Source organism: Amia ocellicauda, chromosome 15 (assembly GCF_036373705.1).
Source record: "Amia ocellicauda isolate fAmiCal2 chromosome 15, fAmiCal2.hap1, whole genome shotgun sequence".
NCBI lineage: Eukaryota > Metazoa > Chordata > Actinopteri > Amiiformes > Amiidae > Amia > Amia ocellicauda.
Genome location: NC_089864.1, coordinates 3,949,037 through 3,969,088, shown reverse-complemented (window position 1 = coordinate 3,969,088; position 20,052 = coordinate 3,949,037). Strand labels below are relative to the sequence as shown.

The 20,052-nt window shown below is 43.3% G+C and overlaps 1 protein-coding gene across 1 annotated transcript; it reads right to left on the bottom strand.

The window, feature by feature from the left end:
* Nucleotides 1-7,583: 7,583 nt before the first annotated feature.
* Nucleotides 7,584-17,280, bottom strand: LOC136771934 (uncharacterized). The gene is made up of 7 exons (XM_066724518.1): nucleotides 16,737-17,280; nucleotides 11,910-11,937; nucleotides 11,341-11,373; nucleotides 11,098-11,169; nucleotides 10,771-10,806; nucleotides 10,385-10,426; nucleotides 7,584-8,645 (listed from the first exon to the last, which is right to left on the bottom strand). The coding sequence occupies exons 1-7, from the start codon at nucleotides 17,064-17,066 to the stop codon at nucleotides 8,263-8,265; spliced, it is 924 nt and encodes a 307-aa protein (XP_066580615.1). The 5' UTR covers nucleotides 17,067-17,280; the 3' UTR covers nucleotides 7,584-8,262.
* Between the last annotated feature and the right edge of the window lie 2,772 nt (nucleotides 17,281-20,052).

The following is a 20,052-nucleotide window of genomic DNA, read 5'->3' as shown; positions in this document are numbered from 1 at the left end:
GTGTGTGTTTGTTGTGGGTGTTCAGGTAGAGCAGGGGATTTCTCCGCTGTTGGTTTTGTTCCCTGCATTTTTCTTCTCTGTTGTTTTTCTCTGTGGTTTATCGTCTGTTTCTCTGTAGAGCCTCCCTCGCTTCTAAGAAATAGAGAGACACAGTCTGATAGACACACAGACAGACAGGCAGAGAGAGAGGGAGAGGACAGGAGAAGAGAAGCAAGTTATCAGAAAAACAGAAGTGTAGTTGTCTGTGTTCTACGGAGTGTAAGAGAAAAAACAAAAAGTCCCTTGTTCTGAATAAACACTTGGAGGTTTTAAAGGTCACCCTTTGCAATTAAACACCAGTGAATGAATATTAGAACCCCTTCCCACCAGCACACCAGCCACTGACCCACTTTTTAAGATTTGTGTTCGTGTGAAATTAAGCCCACAGTCGATGGGCCAGACGGCACAGACCCGGGGAGAACAACTGGCTTTTACTCCACAGCCAGAACCACACGAGTAGCTAATGAACAAGAAGGTAAATTACCGTGAGTCACCCAATCAGAGCCCCAACCTCAATCCAACTGTAAATCTGTGGCCTGACTTGGTTGGGGAGGGAAGGGGAAGAGCAGAGGTTAGGGAGGCTGGTAGACTAGACCACACACACACACACACACACACACACACACACACATCATCACTCCCCAAGGGACTCGACAGAGCTTGAGCAGTTTTGTAAAGACGAACGGTCAAATATTGCCAAATCTAGGTCTGGAAAGTAGGTAGAAACCGATCCCAACAGACTCACAGCTGTAATTCCAACAAATATTTACTCGGGAGACTTACCCAACTATGATATTTCAGTATTTTCTTTTTAATACACAGTACTGTGCAAAAGTTTTAGGCAGGTGTGAAAAAATGCTGTAAAGTAAGAATGCTTTGAAAAATAGACATGTTAATAGATTATATTTATCAATTAGCTACACCAACAACGCACTGTGTTAAACTCTGACACACACAATGAGAAAGTCTACACCCCCTGGAACATTTTTTACATTTTACATTTTTTTTCTACACATCATACTCCACATTGGTAAGGGAAATATATATACAGTGAGGGAAAAAAGTATTTGATCCCCTGCTGATTTTGTACGTTTGCCCACTGACAAAGAAATGATCAGTCTATAATTTTAATGGTAGGTGTATTTTAACAGTGAGAGACAGAATAACAACAAAAAAATCCAGAAAAACGCATTTCAAAAAAGTTATAAATTGATTTGCATGTTAATGAGGGAAATAAGTATTTGATCCCCTATCAATATGATACCCTATACAGGTAACGAGCTGAGATTAGGAGCACTCTCTTAAAGGGAGTGCTTCTAATCTCAGCTCGTTACCTGTATAAAAGACACCTGTCCACAGAAGCAATCAATCAATCAGATTCCAAACTCTCCACCATGGCCAAGACCAAAGAGCTGTCCAAGGATGTCAGGGACAAGATTATAGACCTACACAAGACTGGAATGAGCTACAAGACCATCACCAAGCAGCTTGGTGAGAAGGTGACAACAGTTGGTGCGATTATTCGCAAATGGAAGAAACACAAAATAACTGTCAGTCTCCCTCGGTCTGGGGCTCCATGCAAGATCTCACCTCGTGGAGTTTCAAAGATCATGAGAACGGTGAGGAATCAGCCCAGAACTACACGGGAGGATCTTGTTAATGATCTCAAGGCAGCTGGGACCATAGTCACCAAGAAAACAATTGGTAACACACTACGCCGTGAAGGACTGAAATCCTGCAGCACCTGCAAGGTCCCCCTGCTCAAGAAAGCACATGTACAGGCCCGTCTGAAGTTTGCCAATGAACATCTGAATGATTCAGAGGAGAACTGGGTGAAAGTGTTGTGGTCAGATGAGACCAAAATCGAGCTCTTTGGCATCAACTCAACTCGCCGTGTTTGGAGGAGGAGGAATGACCCCAAGAACACCATCCCCACCGTCAAACATGGAGGTGGAAACATTATGCTTTGGGGGTGTTTTTCTGCTAAGGGGACAGGACAACTGCACCGCATCCAAAGGACGATGGACGGGGCCATGTACCGTCAAATCTTGGGTGAGAACCTCCTTCCCTCAGCCAGGGCATTGAAAATGGGTCGTGGATGGGTATTCCAGCATGACAATGACCCAAAACACACAGCCAAGGCAACAAAGGAGTGGCTCAAGAAGAAGCACATTAAGGTCCTGGAGTGGCCTAGCCAGTCTCCAGACCTTAATCCCATAGAAAATCTGTGGAGGGAGCTGAAGGTTCGAGTTGCCAAACGTCAGCCTCGAAACCTGAATGACTTGGAGAGGATCTGCAAAGAGGAGTGGGACAAAATCCCTCCTGAGATGTGTGCAAACCTGGTGGCCAACTACAAGAAATGTCTGACCTCTTTGATTGCCAGCAAGGGTTTTGCCACCAAGTACTAAGTCGAAGGGGTCAAATACTTATTTCCCTCATTAACATGCAAATCAATTTATAACTTTTTTTGATATGCATTTTTCTGGATTTATTTGTTATTCTGTCTCTCACTGATAAAATACACCGACCATTAAAATTATAGACTGATCATTTCTTTGTCAGTGGGCAAACGTACAAAATCAGCAGGGGATCAAATACTTTTTTCCCTCACTGTATATATATATATATATATATATATATATATATATATATATATATATATATATATATACACACACATACAGTACTTTGCAAAAGCTTTAGGCAGGTCTGAAAAATGCTGTAAAGTAAGAATGCTTTCAAAAATAGACATGTTAATAGATTATATTTATCAATGAACTAAATGCAAAGTGAGTGAACAGAAGAAAAATCTACATCAAATCAATATTTGTGTGACACCCTTTGCCTTCAAAACAGGATCAATTCGTCTAGGTATACTTGCACACAGTTTTTGAAGGAACTCGGCAGGTAGGCTGGCCTAAACATCTTGGAGAACTAACCACAGTTCTTCTGTGGATTTAGGCAGCCTCAGTTGCTACTCTCTCTTCATGTAATCCCAGACAGACTTGATGATGTTGAGATCAGGGCTCCTTGTTCTTCTTTAAGCTGAAGATAGTTCTTCATGACTGCCGCTGTATGTTTGGGGTCGTTATCATGCTGCCGAATAAATTTGGGGCCAATCAGATGCCTCCCTGATGATATTGCATGATGGATAAGTATCTGCCTGTACTTCTCCACATTGAGGAGACCATTCATTCTGATCAAATCCTCAACTCCATTTGGAGAAATGCAGCACCAAACTTGCAAGGAACCTCCACCATGCTTCACTGTTGCCTGCAGACACTCATTCGTGTACCGCTCTCCAGCCCTTCGGTGAACAAACTGCCTTCTGCTACAGCCAAATATTTCAAATTTGACTCATTAGTCCAGAGCACCTGCTGCCATCTTTCTGCACCTCAGTTCCTGTGTTTTTGTGCATAGTTGAGTCACTTGGCCTTGTTGCCACGTCAGAGGTGTAGCTTTTCCGGACAGTAGATGGGTGTACCAGGGTCCCAGTGTTTTCTGCCAATTCTGAGCTGATGGCACTGCTGGACATCTTCAGATTGTGGAGGGAAGTAAGCATGATGTGTCTTTCATCTGCTGCAGTAAGTTTCCTTGGACGACCACTGCGTCTACGGTCCTCAACGTTGCCTGTTTCTTTGTGCTTCTTCAAAAGAGCTTGGACAGCACATCTGGAAACCCCTGTCTGGCTTGAAATGTCTGCCTGGGAGAGACCTTGCTGATGCAGTACAACTACCTTGTGTCTTGTTGCTGTGCTCAGTCTTGCCATGGTGTATGTCTTTTGACAGTAAACTGTCTTCAGCAACCTCACCTTGTTAGCTGAGTTTGACTGTTCCTCACCCAGTTTTTTCCTCCTGCACAGCTGTTTCTGTTTTAGTTAATGATTGTGTTTCAACCTACGTATTGAATTGATGATCATTAGTGCCTGTTTGGTATAATTGTTTAATCAGACACCTGACTATATGCCTACAAAATGCCTGACTGTGTGCAAGTGAACCTAGAAGAATTGATTCTGTTTTGAAGGCAAAGGGTGGTCACACCAAATATGGATTTGATATAGATTTTTCTTCTGTTCACTCACTTTGCATTTAGTTCATTGATACATATAATCTATTAACATGTCTATTTTTGAAAGCATTCTTACTTTACAGCATTTTTCACACCTGCCTAAAGCTTTTGCACACTACTATATTTATACACTCACCTAAAGGATTATTAGGAACACCATACTAATACTGTGTTTGACCCCCTTTCGCCTTCAGAACTGCCTTAATTCTACATGGCATTGATTCAACAAGGTGCTGAAAGCATTCTTTAGAAATGTTGGCCCATATTGATAGGATAGCATCTTGCAGTTGATGGAGATTTGTGGGATGCACATCCAGGGCACGAAGCTCCCGTTCCACCACATCCCAAAGATGCTCTATTGGGTTGAGATCTGGTGACTGTGGGGGCCAGTTTAGTACAGTGAACTCATTGTCATGTTCAAGAAACCAATTTGAAATGATTCGACCTTTGTGACATGGTGCATTATCCTGCTGGAAGTAGCCATCAGAGGATGGATACATGGTGGTCATAAAAGGATGGACATGGTCAGAAACAATGCTCAGGTAGGCCGTGGCATTTAAACGATGCCCAATTGGCACTAAGGGGCCTAAAGTGTGCCAAGAAAACATCCCCCACACCATTACACCACCACCACCAGCCTGCACAGTGATAACAAGGCATGATGGATCCATGTTCTCATTCTGTTTACGCCACATTCTGACTCTACCATCTGAATGTCTCAACAGAAATCGAGACTCATCAGACCAGGCAACATTTGTCCAGTCTTCAACTGTCCAATTTTGGTGAGCTTGTGCAAATTGTAGCCTCTTTTTCCTATTTGTAGTGGAGATGAGTGGTACCCGGTGGGGTCTTCTGCTGTTGTAGCCCATCCGCCTCAAGGTTGTACGTGTTGTGGCTTCACAAATGCTTTGCTGCATACCTCGGTTGTAACGAGTGGTTATTTCAGTCAAAGTTGCTCTTCTATCAGCTTGAATCAGTCGGCCCATTCTCCTCTGACCTCTAGCATCAACAAGGCATTTTCGCCCACAGGACTGCCGCATACTGGATGTTTTTCCCTTTTCACACCATTCTTTGTAAACCCTAGAAATGATTGTGCGTGAAAATCCCAGTAACTGAGCAGATTGTGAAATACTCAGACCGGCCCGTCTGGCACCAACAACCATGCCACGCTCAAAATTGCTTAAATCACCTTTCTTTCCCATTCAGACATTTAGTTTGGAGTTCAGGAGATTGTCTTGACCAGGACCACACCCCTAAATGCATTGAAGCAACTGCCATGTGATTGGTTGATTAGATAATTGCATTAATGAGAAATTGAACAGGTGTTCCTAATAATCCTTTAGGTGAGTGTATATATATATATATATATATATTTCCCTTACCAATGTGGAGTATGATGTGTAGAAAAAAAACTCATTTACCTGCACTGTGATTAGAAGTGGAGGCACTGACAACGCAATGTAAAAAACGTTCCAGGGGGTGTACTTTCTCTAGGCATTGTGCGTGTCGGAGTTTAACACAGTGCGGTGTTGGATGCTGCGGTGCTTGGCTGCCCCCGTGTGACCCGCGGTGCTCACTGCATGTGAAGGGAAGGTGTGCGCAGGTGCGGCGGGGTGTCTGCGCAGACGGAGGGGTTGTGCAAGAAATACTGTTTATTAGGTGAACGTATTTTACATTTTACAGATAAAAACATTCAAAATTTTAATTCTTGTGATTAAATTTTTTTTAATCAATTACTAAAATCACTTAAAAAAATTAAAATCTCAAAGTGATTAAATTCAAAATAACTGAACATGTGCATAAAAGAAAAACAAATGTACTAAAAGCAAACCTGCTAACCAACAAAAAATGTCATATACATTGAAAATAACTGAAAATGAATCGGACAAATCAAAAAAAGAAAATAAAACAAGAAAAATAAAAAACAAACCAAAACAGTCCAATTCATTTAAAATTAAAACCAAACGGCCAATGCATTTGTCAAAGAAATATAACAAAAACAACCCAAAAAACCAATCAAACTAGTGTTTTTAAAAACAACTAAATCTTTAAAATCAATTAAAATTCATTTTTAAAATTCATTTTAAAATATAATCTTTTATAAAAGAATTAAACGATCTTGGCTCGGGCTCCAGCAGGGGGAGATGCAGGGGTTGTGCAAGAAAGCGGGAGCAAGAAGAGCAACAAACGCAATTAGCTGCGACCTTCCACCTTCAGAGTCCCTCCAGTTTTAGAGTGACGGAGGACGGCAGGTCAGTAATGGCTGCTCTTTATTGGGGTGTCATTATTATATCTGTAGTGTGGTGAGTAGTACTAGTCACTGTATATTTGTACAGAAGCAGTGTGTGCGTTTTGGGCGATTTAAACATGAATTTGCTTTTAAAACTGATCAAATAACGAAATGCACATGCGTGCTGTTGCTTTCCTGGATGAAGGGAGGGGGTGTGACACGGGGGCGGCCCCACACAGCCGAGCTGCGGCGGGTTGTTTGTTCTCCCTGTGAAGACGTGTCTCAGCAGCGGGATTGCGGGGCATCGTGGGATGACGAGGAGGTCGGCGCTGCTGCTGTGTGGTATTGCAGGCTCTCTTTTAACGCAATGCCTCTGCATCGTAAGAGAGGCATCCCTCCCTGACATGCGCGTTATTTTGGCAACGAACGGTGTTTTCGCCCGGCCTGACAAGAAGTGCTGTCAGAAGTTGCCGCTTCGTGAATATTCATGAGCTCACTAGACTGAAGCAAGTTTTGGTTGCGGTAGACAGTGACAGGAATAGGCGGCAATTAAAATCAGAATTAGTGTGGCTTTAATTACAGTTCGGTGATCACAGGCTCAACGGTGGTGTCTCCGGTGTATAAAACCGCGCGTTCAAACTGCCCCCGCCCCCCCACCGACACACGCAGCGCAGCCCGCCGCTACTAATACACCGGCTACTCGAGAAGGCACAGTGTATAGTAGTCATATGGATTTATTAGTGACATTTTAAAGATTAAAGTTGTAAACGATGCAAAAGCATTTATCTTCAAAGGTTCCATACCTTTTTATATGATGACATTCGACTTCTGTATTCTAGAACATAAATGAAGCCCATGCCTATTGTCCGTGCTTTGTTGGTTCTTAGTGTAAGATATAATATCAAATGCCTTTAAAATTGACATTGATGTTATATTATGAATGCATTTGACCGAGGCAAACGCAAATTACAGACTAGATTAACTCTGAACTTCATAAAGGGTACGGCAGCGCGGAGCTACAAGGCCGCCAGGGGGCGCCAGTTTAACACCGATCGACCGGAACACCTTCATCTGTACAATTAGGCAACAGAGAACTCGCAGCAATAAGCATGTGAATAATAATAAGAAAACGCCAACACTTGTTGTTACTAAGATGTATTTAAATACTTTACTTTAAATAAATAACAACACAGATGCTTTTACACTGAGAATATTTAGACAGAGGCATGATTATGACTGACACACTAACCCCCCCCCCCCCCCACACACACACACACACTACAGTACAACTCAGTACAATACAACACAGTACATAGTACAATACACATCTGTAAAGCATGGCATGGATCTGGCTCACAGCGCTGTACAGATCATAGGGTACACACTTGTCTCGTTGTATGGTAAAGGAGAAAGGAAACAAATTAGATTTTGAAAGAAAGAGAACTTAAAATATGGCATTTTCCCCTCCCCCAGCCCCCACCACACACACACGGTCTTCAGTTCAGTGAGATCTTAGAAAAATGTGTATGTGTTTATAAATCTTATATAATAAAAACAATATATAATATACATGTAACATTGAATTCAAATAGACATTGTACATGGTCCTCAGAAATTGACCATGCTGTCACTAGGGAGTGAGGGGTTTGGGGGCGCTCCTCCAGCACAGTCAGTCAGTCAGTCGTTTTTTAAAGGCTAATGATTAGAGTACAGGGATCTGGGGTCTGACTGGGACACTGGCCTGTGAGTTATGAGCCCAGGACAATACAAAGGAAAAAGTGACTTTGCTGTACATTCATTGCGCTGTAAAAAACTGTCAGTGGTTGTTTTTGTGGGGGGGGGGGTTGGGGGAGGAGAGGGTAATCTACAATCTCTGTCTCAGCACTGCAATCCCCCACTCACCCACCCCCCCAGCGGATAGGGCCCTACGAGGAGTCAGACACCTTTAACACCCCGAAGAAGGACAGATTATCGTTCAGCTTGAGGTGATGTTGCTCCTTGGGCTGGATGCGCAGTTCCAACCGGTCTCCCTTTTGCAGCAGCTCCACAGTCGTGAAAGGCAGGCTGCGCCCTGCTCCCAGTCCCGCTTGGATCTCCGTCACGGCCTTGCTCAGAGACCTACTCTTCTGGGTCTTGCTCCGTGCCACTTTCCACACCTCCACTGAACACTGGCTGCAGTTGGCCTTCACTGAGAAGGTGATCTGGCCATACAGGTGGTAGAAGCCCGTCTCTCCGATCTGCACTGCGGATGAATTGGTCAGGGTCAGGGAGCCCAGATTGTGGACAATGCTCAAGGCGAGGTTACGGTCTGTGGAGGTTGGGGAGGGAAGGGGAAGAGCAGAGGTTAGGGAAGCTGGTAGACTAGACCACACACACACACACACACACACCCTTATATACACACATGACTTGAAGGTTGCTGTCCATCAACGCTCCCTGAGGAACTTGACAGAGCTTGAGCAGTTTTTTAAAGAAGAACGGTCAAATATTGCCAAATCTAGGTGTGCAAACCTGGTACAGACCGATCCCCACAGACTTCCCGCTGTAATTACTGCTAAAGGTGCTTCCAACTCGGGGTGGAGACTTATCCAATTATGATATTCCAGTATTTTCTTTTTAATATACACTCACCTAAAGGATTATTAGGAACACCATACTAATACTGTGTTTGACCCCCTTTCGCCTTCAGAACTGCCTTAATTCTACGTGGCATTGATTCAACAAGGTGCTGAAGCATTCTTTAGAAATCTTGGCCCATATTGATAGGATAGCATCTTGCAGTTGATGGAGATTTGTGGGATGCACATCCAGGGCACGAAGCTCCCGTTCCACCACATCCCAAAGATGCTCTATTGGGTTGAGATCTGGTGACTGTGGGGGCCAGTTTAGTACAGTGAACTCATTGTCATGTTCAAGAAACCAATTTGAAATGATTCGACCTTTGTGACATGGTGCATTATCCTGCTGGAAGTAGCCATCAGAGGATGGGTACATGGTGGTCATAAAGGGATGGACATGGTCAGAAACAATGCTCAGGTAGGCCGTGGCATTTAAACGATGCCCAATTGGCACTAAGGGGCCTAAAGTGTGCCAAGAAAACATCCCCCACACCATTACACCACCACCAGCAGCCTGCACAGTGGTAACAAGGCATGATGGATCCATGTTCTCATTCTGTTTACGCCAAATTCTGACTCTACCATCTGAATGTCTCAACAGAAATCGAGACTCATCAGACCAGGCAACATTTTTCCAGTCTTCAGCTGTCCAATTTTGGTGAGCTTGTGCAAATTGTAGCCTCTTTTTCCTATTTGTAGTGGAGATGAGTGGTACCCAGTGGGGTCTTCTGCTGTTGTAGCCCATCCGCCTCAAGGTTGTACGTGTTGTGGCTTCACAAATGCTTTGCTGCATACCTCGGTTTTAATGAGTGGTTATTTCAGTCAAAGTTGCTCTTCTATCAGCTTGAATCAGTCGGCCCATTCTCCTCTGACCTCTAGCATCAACAAGGCATTTTCGCCCACAGGACTGCCGCATACTGGATGTTTTTCCCTTTTTACACCATTCTTTGTAAACCCTAGAAATGGTTGTGTGTGAAAATCCCAGTAACTGAGCAGATTGTGAAATACTCAGACCGGCCCGTCTGGCACCAACAACCATGCCACGCTCAAAATTGCTTAAATCACCTTTCTTTCCCATTCAGACATTCAGTTTGTAGTTCAGGAGATTGTCTTGACCAGGACCACACCCCTAAATGCATTGAAGCAACTGCCATGTGATGGGTTGGTTAGATAATTGCATTAATGAGAAATTGAACAGGTGTTCCTAATAATCATTTAGGTGAGTGTATATATTAACATATGGTGTATGAAGTGTAGATGAGTAGGAAAAAAAGAAAATGAAATGCATGAAACTCAGGCACTGACACAACTCAATGTGAAAAGCATTCAAGGAGGTGTAGAATTTCTACAGGCATTGTGTGTATGTGTGACACACACAAAGACACATAAATACTCACACAAGGAAACATGCACGGTCTGACACACTCACCCAGATGCAGATGGATCAATGGTACATATATCTTTTGCTGTGCTAATGAGAGAGAGAGAGAGAGAGAGAGAGAGAGAGAGAGAGAGGTGCGTCAGAACAGAGCAGCTGTTTAGGTGTCTTAATGTGACCTTTGAATGTCTATGGTTTGGGAAACAGTATTTGTTGTGTATGTAGTAGTGTGTGTATATATGTGTGTCTCTCTGCCTGGCTGTGTGAATCTCTGTTTATGGGCACTGTGTCCCTCTCACCTCAATGCACTCAGTCACTGTGTGTGTGTGTGTGTGTTGGACCAGAAATAGGGGACTACAATTCCCATGAGATCTCAGTGTGGCACCGAGAGGCACCATAGGAAGTGTAGTACACCGTGTTGTCGGTCGGTGACTCACTCTGTGCTTGCAGGGGGCAGGGGCTTGAATGTTCCCCTGCAGGAAACAATACAAACATCTTTTAGAAAATCAAAACAGCATATTTTTCTCTCACCCTCTCCCTCTCTACCATCAACCATCTCTCTCCCTTTTACTCCTCTTCCTCCAGCACTGTCCCACTGTCTCCCTCCCTCCCTTGCTCCCTGCGTTTCCATCTCTTTCTCAATCCCTTCCTTCTCCCACCTCTCCGCTTCCTTCCTCCCCCCATCCACTTTCTTGCTTTCTCCCTGTCCCTCCCCTGTACCCCCCCGCCCCCAAGTGTTTTTGGAGACCCTGATCATCAGTAACCTTTTCTGTGTTTGGGTGCCTTGATTGACGGAAGCCAGGGAGGGGGGGATGGGGAGGAAGAGGGGTCTCCACCTGCAACCAGGAAGACAGTGATCTCTTCACACACTTGAGCAACACAACAATCCGTCTGAGCGACTCAAGCACAAGCATGGACACAAAACCTACAGCAACACAGCATGACCAAATTGTACTGTCCTATACTACATAGCTTAATAAAACATGGAGGCGAGACCCTTTACCCACCAGATGGTTCACTGTGCTGGCCAACGATAGCGTCTGTGCAGAAAGAACAGAGCAGCATTAGTACAAACCTTTACTCCTGTAACTTGAAATAATTAGACACACACATATACTGTAAATACATACATACACAGTATACACTTACATTCACACACACCTGCTGTACATACATGGATGCAAACATGCACATACATACATGTACATGCAAGCAAACACATGCATGTCAAGCACTACATTTCCCAGGATTCCTCGGTACAGATGTGAGGCTCTGGGTGGCTGTACCATTCAGGTACACTGTGATGCCAGCCCTGTGTCTGCTGCTCGTCATGAAAACTGAGCTCTTAATTGTTCACATAGTGACTTTCGGACTTTAACCTGTCAGTTGCTTTTCAGCTCTGAAACAGGTGGACATGGGTCAGGCCAGTAGGGGGCAACAACACCTGGGGCTGTAATGGAAGCCAGGAGACAAAGGGTTTCCTCCAAGGGCATGGCTGGGAAGTACTGAGATTTATTTTCCGTTTTATTATCCAGGTCTTTGAAAAGGCTTTAACTGTGATCAGTCACTCTCTCACCTGCTATTCCAGGATTCCTCCCCTGCGCCTGGAAGAAGCAGAGAGTCTGGGGTTATGATCAATGCAGACTGTGACAGGGCTCAGGGGTGGCCAGGTGGGAGTTTGATATAAAGCAAAAAAAGCGATCACTAATTTAACCTTTATAACCTCTGACCGTGCTACTTATTGGCAGCAACTTTGTACTTTATATATTGTACACATCAGAAGTGCATCAGTTTTGTCATGGATATGCATTTGCTGAATTGGGAAAAAACATGCTTTGTTTAAAATTAAATTCTGAACCCCACTCAGTCATATAGAAACAATCTGTGGTAAAGTATAGTAAAAGATTTTAGTGGACCAATGGAGAGCCATGATCTATGCCAGGCGTGACTAACCCTGGTCCTGGAGAGCTGCAATCCTGCAGGATTTCCAGGTCTCTCTAAATTACCAATCAATGGGTACCCAATGGATATGATTGGTTCAATTAAGCAGTTAACGATCTGGATAGAACAAAAGCCTGTAGACCCTGCGGCTCTCCAGGACCAGGGTTAGCCACCCCAGATATACGCCTTCCTCTAAACCACACCTTCACGGAAAAATTGTCCCAAAACGCGCAACTGGGAAAAAAAGAAATTGAAAGCAAATAATCTAGTATTGTAACCAAAGGCAGAAACCCCAGGTGAGAGCGTGATCGAAATGGTCTCAATTAATGAATTAGTATTCTGCTCTCATTAGGTTTTGTACTTTTGATATTCTTTTTGTTTGCAGTTCTATACATTTTGCTTTTGATTGTTTTATTTTTGATCTCAACATTCATTATTGAACTTGTACTCAATTTGTCGTTACATTTTCAACTTTTATTCTCGTTTACAATGTTTTTATTATTATTTTGAATTCAATACTTATGGCGCTAATATGATCCTGTACGATTCTGGGTTAAATTAAGACTTGTTTGCATTTGATACGCAAGTATGCGTTACTTTGTAATGTTTAAATTCAGGTTAACAAGTGGACATGAGTGGTTCTTGACACTAGAAACCATGGGAAGTCTATTAATGACTACAATGAGTAGCCACAGGGTAGATTACTTAGCAACTGATTTCTGCTAAACTCAGGGCAGAGGGGGATTCATCAGTGGCTTTCCTGCTCACTGAACTGTTTGTGTGCAGGAGAGCTGGCTGGTACACTCAGTGTATCTGTCACTTTATCAAACAGCTGATGTAACGATGTGAGGTCAATCTGTGAGTCGGTTTATCATTCGGTTAGTCCATGTATCAGTCAGTCAGTTTATCAGTAGATCAGTGTATCACCTATTACATGTATCAATCAGTCAGTAAGTAATTCAGTGTGTCAGTTTGTGTATTAGTCAGTTGATATATTTATGTATCAATTAGTCAGTATCTCAGTTATTCAGTGTCTCAGTAAGTAAATCAATGTGTCAGTACGTGTATCAGTCAGTTGATATATTAGTCTATCAATCAGTAAGTAAATTAAGGTTTCAGTCAGTCAATACATGTATCAGTCAGTTGGTATATCAGTTTATCAATTAGTCAATGTATCGGTCAGTAAGTAAATCAATGGGTCAGTCAGTGTATCAATCAGTTTTCAGACAGTTTTAACTACATGGCTGGGATAGCTTGTTCCCCCATAGCTCTCTTTGTAAAAAAGCGCTGTTTTCCGCACCCAGACTCCTAATCTCATCTTTACTTTCGCTGGTGAGCTCTGGCTGTTGTTTCTCTGCTGAGGAATTTGCAACTGTAATGTCCTCGGTGTAAAGATTGTAGAGATGCAGCTGCTCTTGTGTGACTTGACCTTGAGGCTGGGAATGATTGTAGGTGCTTCTCAGACCAGAATGCTCTAAATGCAAACCAAGACTGCAGAGAGCAGGAACCGGGCTCGGACCCGTGCACTGCACACCACATCAGCCGTGTCCGGAGTGCTATAGTTTTGCGTGCCATTACTGGGTTTCAAAATTGCTCTGAAGAGATTCTCTCCCCTCACGTCCCCTGTGTCCCAACAAAACTTTCTCGGTTATTTTCACAGTTAAATAAAGGTCAGGGTTGTGTTTGAAGAAACCGCCTCCCGCTACAGGTCGGAGGAACAAAAAACGACATAAAAATCCAAGAGGCGCCGCCGTGCGGAAGCCGCTGTAGGGGTTTGTGAAATAGGGAAGAGTTTCTGTGAGAATCCCCTGCTGTAGTCTCCTGTTGCTCTTTAACAGCTGGACCAGTGTGTTTTCTGTTTGGCTTTTCTGTTTCGGTTTGTTCGGGGAAAAATGTGTATAGCGTGTTGTAACGCACAACTGAAAGAAATAAAATCATCACAATTGCTGTGGTCAGGGGTCCATCACCACCAATCACGGACCGACCGTGATTTAAGACGGAGATACGTTATATTAGCCATGTTATAATTAACCGGGATAACTGTTCTTTTCACTGTGATTTATGAAAAGGTAATACATTATATAAATGACATGAGAGATGTGCGGTTTTTGTGTGTAGCCAGAACCCAAGCTGCGAGGGGACAGCTCTTCTACAGCGAGGGACGTCCTTGACACACATATACCGGATGCTAATACACACAGAAAGGAGAGGAGAGACAGTAACAGACACGGAGAGAGATGGAGGATAAGCCCTCTAATAAACACACAACAGGACAGGGGAGAGAGGGAGGAAGAGGAAGGGGAGTGGAGAGGTGAACTGACAGGTGTCTGTGTGTTAGAGTAGTCGGATCGTCTGGCCCCAGTCCAGGAGATGTCTGACTTGGCTGAATGGGAAAGCTTTGTGCTCCGTTTCAAAGCGCAGGCTGAGTCAGAGTGAGACGGCGATTTCTCCTCCACAATCAAAACCACCTCCACACCGATGCACACTGCTGCACACACCGTTACACACTGCTGCACACACACGTATACATGTTACATACGCACATACACGCAAACACCGTTCCACACACACATGCTGATATACACAGGCACTGATCTACACTCACACTGGTGCACAGACATGCAAAACACTGCTTTACGCACACATCGTCTTATACACGCTGGTACACACACTCACATTGCTAATCTACTATGTCAACCCTGAGTCAATGATTCATAGATAGACAGATAGGTGGCTTTGTCATTATCTAGATGTGCCGATTCACCTGCATTATCTGATTCTTCTTCATTACCTAAGGTTGGCCCCCACACAGGTGTGAGTGTCGGCCCAGTGCTAACACGGCACTTCCAAAAATACAAGTCTTATCAAGTATATTTATCTTGTTTCCAGGAAAAAAAATCTAACCATCCTTAAAATAAGATACAGTTCCTTAACAAGCAAGATAATAACACTTGTTTCTAAGAACATATGCCTTGAATTGCTTAAAATAAGTTTAAAAATCTGCCAGTGGAACAAGACAAAATACAACATATTCAAGGCATATGTTCTTAGAAACAAGTGTTATTATCTTGCTTGTTAAGGAACTGTATCTTATTTTAAGGATGGTTAGATTCTTTAACCTGGAAACAAGATAAATATGCTTGATAAGACTTGTATTTTTTGCAGTGTGCCGGTATTGTGACCGTTTACCACAGATACAACTTTACATTTGTCTGGTTTGACCACTGCATGCACTATTGCACTTGGCTTTTTTCCTGCTCTATGGTTTTATTTTACTGTACGATGATAGGCAATGCTATAAGACACTAGACTATACTATGCTATACCTCTCCATCTCCTGCGATCAGGATTGGACATCCTCAGTACCGGTCCATCCCCTATGTACTTGGGAACTATTGCACATGGGACATTACAAGCACAGTGATTTCGCTGTTTAAAGTGTTATAATCTCTCGCAGATTTAGGCGCTGCAACACATATGTGTTTGAAAAAGTGGTTTCAGTGTAGTTAACATCCTTGCGATTGCTATATCCTGTATGTGTTATATATTCTGTTCAGCCTATACTGACTGTACTGTCTTTGATGGACATTGTAGCTGATTGTAACGACGGTGTCTTATGTGTAATCAGTATAGTTTATACGGATTTTGCAGTTTTTGGATTGAGTTTATTGACTGTGATATCGGTTGCACTGTATGTTTATTGACGTTCAATATTCAATTTCCAACCAGAGCAAAGGACCAGCTGGCCAAAAAAAGGTAAAATCCTTGGGACTTTTCAGGGCCTTGTTTTGTTTTTAATAGATAATGAAACAAAACAAAACTAAAAAAAGAAAAAAGAAAAGGAAAATGTTAACCGATTTACACCAGCGATTTTCGAGAAAGTACCGTAAACAGCAAGAAAAAGGCAGCTGTCATTGGCACATTGGCACTGATACAGTGCAGAAGACCCTGCGATATGCACTGTAAAGCGAGGTCTGCAGCTGAGCACTTATTATCAGTGGGGATGTTTATCGTTCATCATTACTTAATCTGTTATCTCTTTGTTACGAAAGTGCGTTGAAATCACAAGGAGAGCCCCGCCGAAGCCAACGCATCGGAAAAGCTCGAGGTGCAGTCACCGTGCACAGCTGCTATATCGAGCAGAGCGCCTGCAATTCATCCGAGCACCTGGATTTCCAGCTCTGCTTTCCACTTTCCACCCAAACAATATTCTTATTATTGCATTACTACTTAAAGCATTAAAACAGATGTTGAAGAACGCGCAAACAAAAGCATATAGTACAATAATAATAATTGCAAACTAATTTTACACGCCACAATTCCAGTGCTACAAGAACACGTGTATTTACAATGCACAGACACGCATACAAATGCACGAATGTAGTACACATTATTATTATTGCAAAATCAATAACTACAAACAATACATCTAGGGTGAGTGCAAGCACCCACACACTCTTACCCCCGCCTGGTCGTCGTGTTGCCCTGTGAAGACGACCACAGCCAGAGCCACGGCAGCCACGGTCAGCACGCCGCACCACAGCCCCAGCAGCGCGGCCACCCTCTGGGCCGGACAGGGCCACATCGCCACGCCTCTCCGGCCGCCTGTGTGTGAGAGAGAGATGAGGAGGAGATGGAGAGACCCGGGCAGGAGCTGCGTGCTGGGACGTGATCGCCTCGTTAAATAAGATTCATGACACTTTCTTCTTCTTTTTGCTCTCTCTCGCTGTGCTATCTGTCTCGTTTGGAAGGGATTTCCCTGCGCCTTGAGGTGTGGGCTGAGACTGCACATCAAAGAGCGCGGTGGGGTCTTTTTCAATGTCACGTTGCGGCAGGGTTTTTTTTTTCTTTCTTTCTTTCTTTATCTTTTCCTTTGAACTTTCCTCTGCTGTCCACCCTCAAGTCGATCAGCATGTGTTTTTTTTCCAATTCAGTTGATGAATACTGCCTCAACCGTTTCTGGTCCAAGCGTTCTTGCCTAGAAACCCATATAGGGACGCTTCTGTTGAAATGCAATGTAGGATCCTTGGCAGTACCGGATGTTTTTTTCAATTTTTGTTATTTATTTGTATTATTATCACTGTGTTTTGAGTAGTTTCCAGTAGAGGGCTCGGGCGACGCATTGTGAAAGTAGTTGTAAAAAAAGAAAAGTGTCAGATGAAGCGAGACAGTAATGCAGATAACACGTTTATCCGAAACGGATGGTGTTTTTTCCAGATTCTGTCTATTTGGGAGGCAAAGAATATCAGCGTTAAATATAACAACGAGCTTAATTGAATGTAGGTGGGCTGTTTATGGTTTTTTTTATTTACATTTGGAATGGATAAATCATGTTTGTTGTCGCTTCTTATAGTTCATTTACAGTGTTAGGTTACGGTTAGCGTGGTTAATACTGCAAACCCCCAACACCGTCAGTCTTCTGTGTAGATACCATTGGGCAACCAGCCGGCCCAACTTTGTCCCCTTTGCATGGTTGCAGAAAACCTCTGGACATGTTTATATAATCGCTCTCTGAAAGATAAGATGTCCATTCAGACAGTAGCTGTAACGCAGCAGCCCAATGCTATGCACTTTATTTGGCTCTGCTCCCTCATTCTTACACATTGTTAGCACTTTCACAAATGTACTGTAACTCCTCCATAGTCCTACAGTACCCCACCCTTAGCACAGACTGGGGACCAATCTCTCTCATGTCTGCACTAGTTTGTTTTTTGTTTGATTTGCACCTGGATGTGTGCTTACTCTGATTGATTGTATTTACTGCACTTTTAATTTAATGCAGTGTCATCGTGATTCACTGGGTTATGATGTGGTGTTGGCTGTTAGATGTTGCAATATACTATATTTGTTGTTGTTTTTATATAGGATACACATCGTACTATCATACTCCCTGTAGCCCACGGTGTCTGAAGCACTGTTGTATACGCAGTGACGTTTATACTAATTTTAATGTAAGGTCTTTGGTTGACTATACCTTACACTACGATATTCTGTACAGCTCTTACTCACTCTATATCGTCGCATCTCTGCCAACGGACTTCCTTCTCTTTGAGGGGCTGTATCTCTCCATCTGTTTCTAGTGTGTGGTTGTGATTGTCATCTTGGTATATTGTGTCTTATTTGACATGATATCGCGTATCCATCCCATGACAGAAAGGGTCAGGGAGGAGCTCTGACAGGGTGGCTAGCTTGCCATTTTCTATTTAGGAAAGGGATATTGTGCATTAATATTCTAGAGAAAAGGCTGATTTGTGTTTTTTTATTTTTTATTATTATTTCAAACAGTACTCTCCCATACTGAGCTATACTGTATAGTATTCCATACTATGCTGTACTGTTCATACTTTGATATACTGTCCGACACTGCTTTCCTATACTATACTGTTCTATATCGTAGTATATATACTACGGTATATATCATAGCGATATCATGTCAACTAAGACAATCACAACCACACACACTAGCAACAGGTGGAGAGATACAGCCCCTCAAAGAGAAGGAAGGTGCTATACCATACTGTACTGTTCTATACTTCACTATACTGTCCTCCTCTACATTATATAGCACTGCACTGTAGTTAGATGTGGGTAAATTCACAGTCTTTTGTAGGCTGGTCGCTTGTCAATACTTTTGTCAGCATGATGCACAATCTGCAATGCACTTTCGCATGCTTGTATGGCGGTTCCCGCTGAGCAATTGTTGCCCATGGGGTGTGACCTGAGGGCAGTTAACGTAACTGGGTTAATATTGAGTTGATATTAAACTGGTGGGTGGGTGGGTGCTTTTTCTTGTTCATGGCTTGTCGCTTGCTAGGCCAGGCAAAAGTGAGAGTGGTTTTGAGGCGATATGAAGAGCAGGGAAATTCTGCGCAGAGGGAGAGATGAGCAACTTGGGGGTTTACATGTGAGCTCACTGAAGGTCAACTGGTGTTTTCTCTTTTAACCATCGACTCTCCAGTCAGGACTCGGTGGGGTGAGGGATTTCAGCTGTTTCCAGTGATCAGTCTCCCATTGGCAGGTCTGTGGAGTGATTGGAAAACCCTGTGTCCCGATGTATCTTAAGACGGACCCCCTTGCTGTTATTGGATCTGAAGTATGGGGTGCAGAAACTCCATCTAGCTCATAGTTTATTAGTAGAAACTCGTCTAGCTCAGTGTTTTACTGCCAGTCTGCTGTGGCTCATATCTGTGCCGTCAAACATTAGCGAGGGTTCCACAGAATTTCTGGATAATTCCCACTCAAAAATAATGTAAGTCATATAGAAATAATAAAAAGTTGATCTTTATTCACATTAAATTCGTTTTTTTGTTGTAGGTGTGCCTCAAGCCGAAGACCATGGATGCTTCCACTAGAACAGGTCGCTGACTGGAGACGCTTGATTACTGTCCCTGGGCCCTGGATGGTTAGTGTAGTGACTGCAATGGACAGCTTGCACAGTTCAAGTAACAACAGCTTTAGACCTCAGACACCCCAGAGAGTTATTTTCCTGCCTGGGAGTTTTGTGCACCTGAGTGTTCACTATTGCTGTACCTGATGTATAGGGGCTAATAAGGGCGCTATATTCAGGAAAGATACGTTTATTTTTTTGTTAACCCCCCCCCCCCCAGCATCATTACAAGCCTGCTTCTGATGCCATGGGGGGTGGAGTTCGTCTTGCCTTATATAAGTACGAAATGAAAACAAACTGAAAAGCAAAACAAAATAAGAAACTGAACAAGCGGATTAAATGACGGGTGCATTACCCGAACAGCCAACACAAACACATGGGGCAGGGTTCG

Bases quoted from the DNA above. Each gene is read 5' to 3' on its own strand.
- LOC136771934 (XM_066724518.1), bottom strand. From the start codon at position 17,066: ATGTGCAGTCTCAGCCCACACCTCAAGGCGCAGGGAAATCCCTTCCAA. The intron at 11,938-16,736 runs GTAAGAGTGTGT...TGCTTCTTCCAG, and splicing joins AACACGACGACCAGGCGGGG to GCGCAGGGGAGGAATCCTGG. The intron at 8,646-10,384 runs GTGAGTGTGTCA...CAACCTCCACAG, and splicing joins ATTGATCCATCTGCATCTGG to ACCGTAACCTCGCCTTGAGC.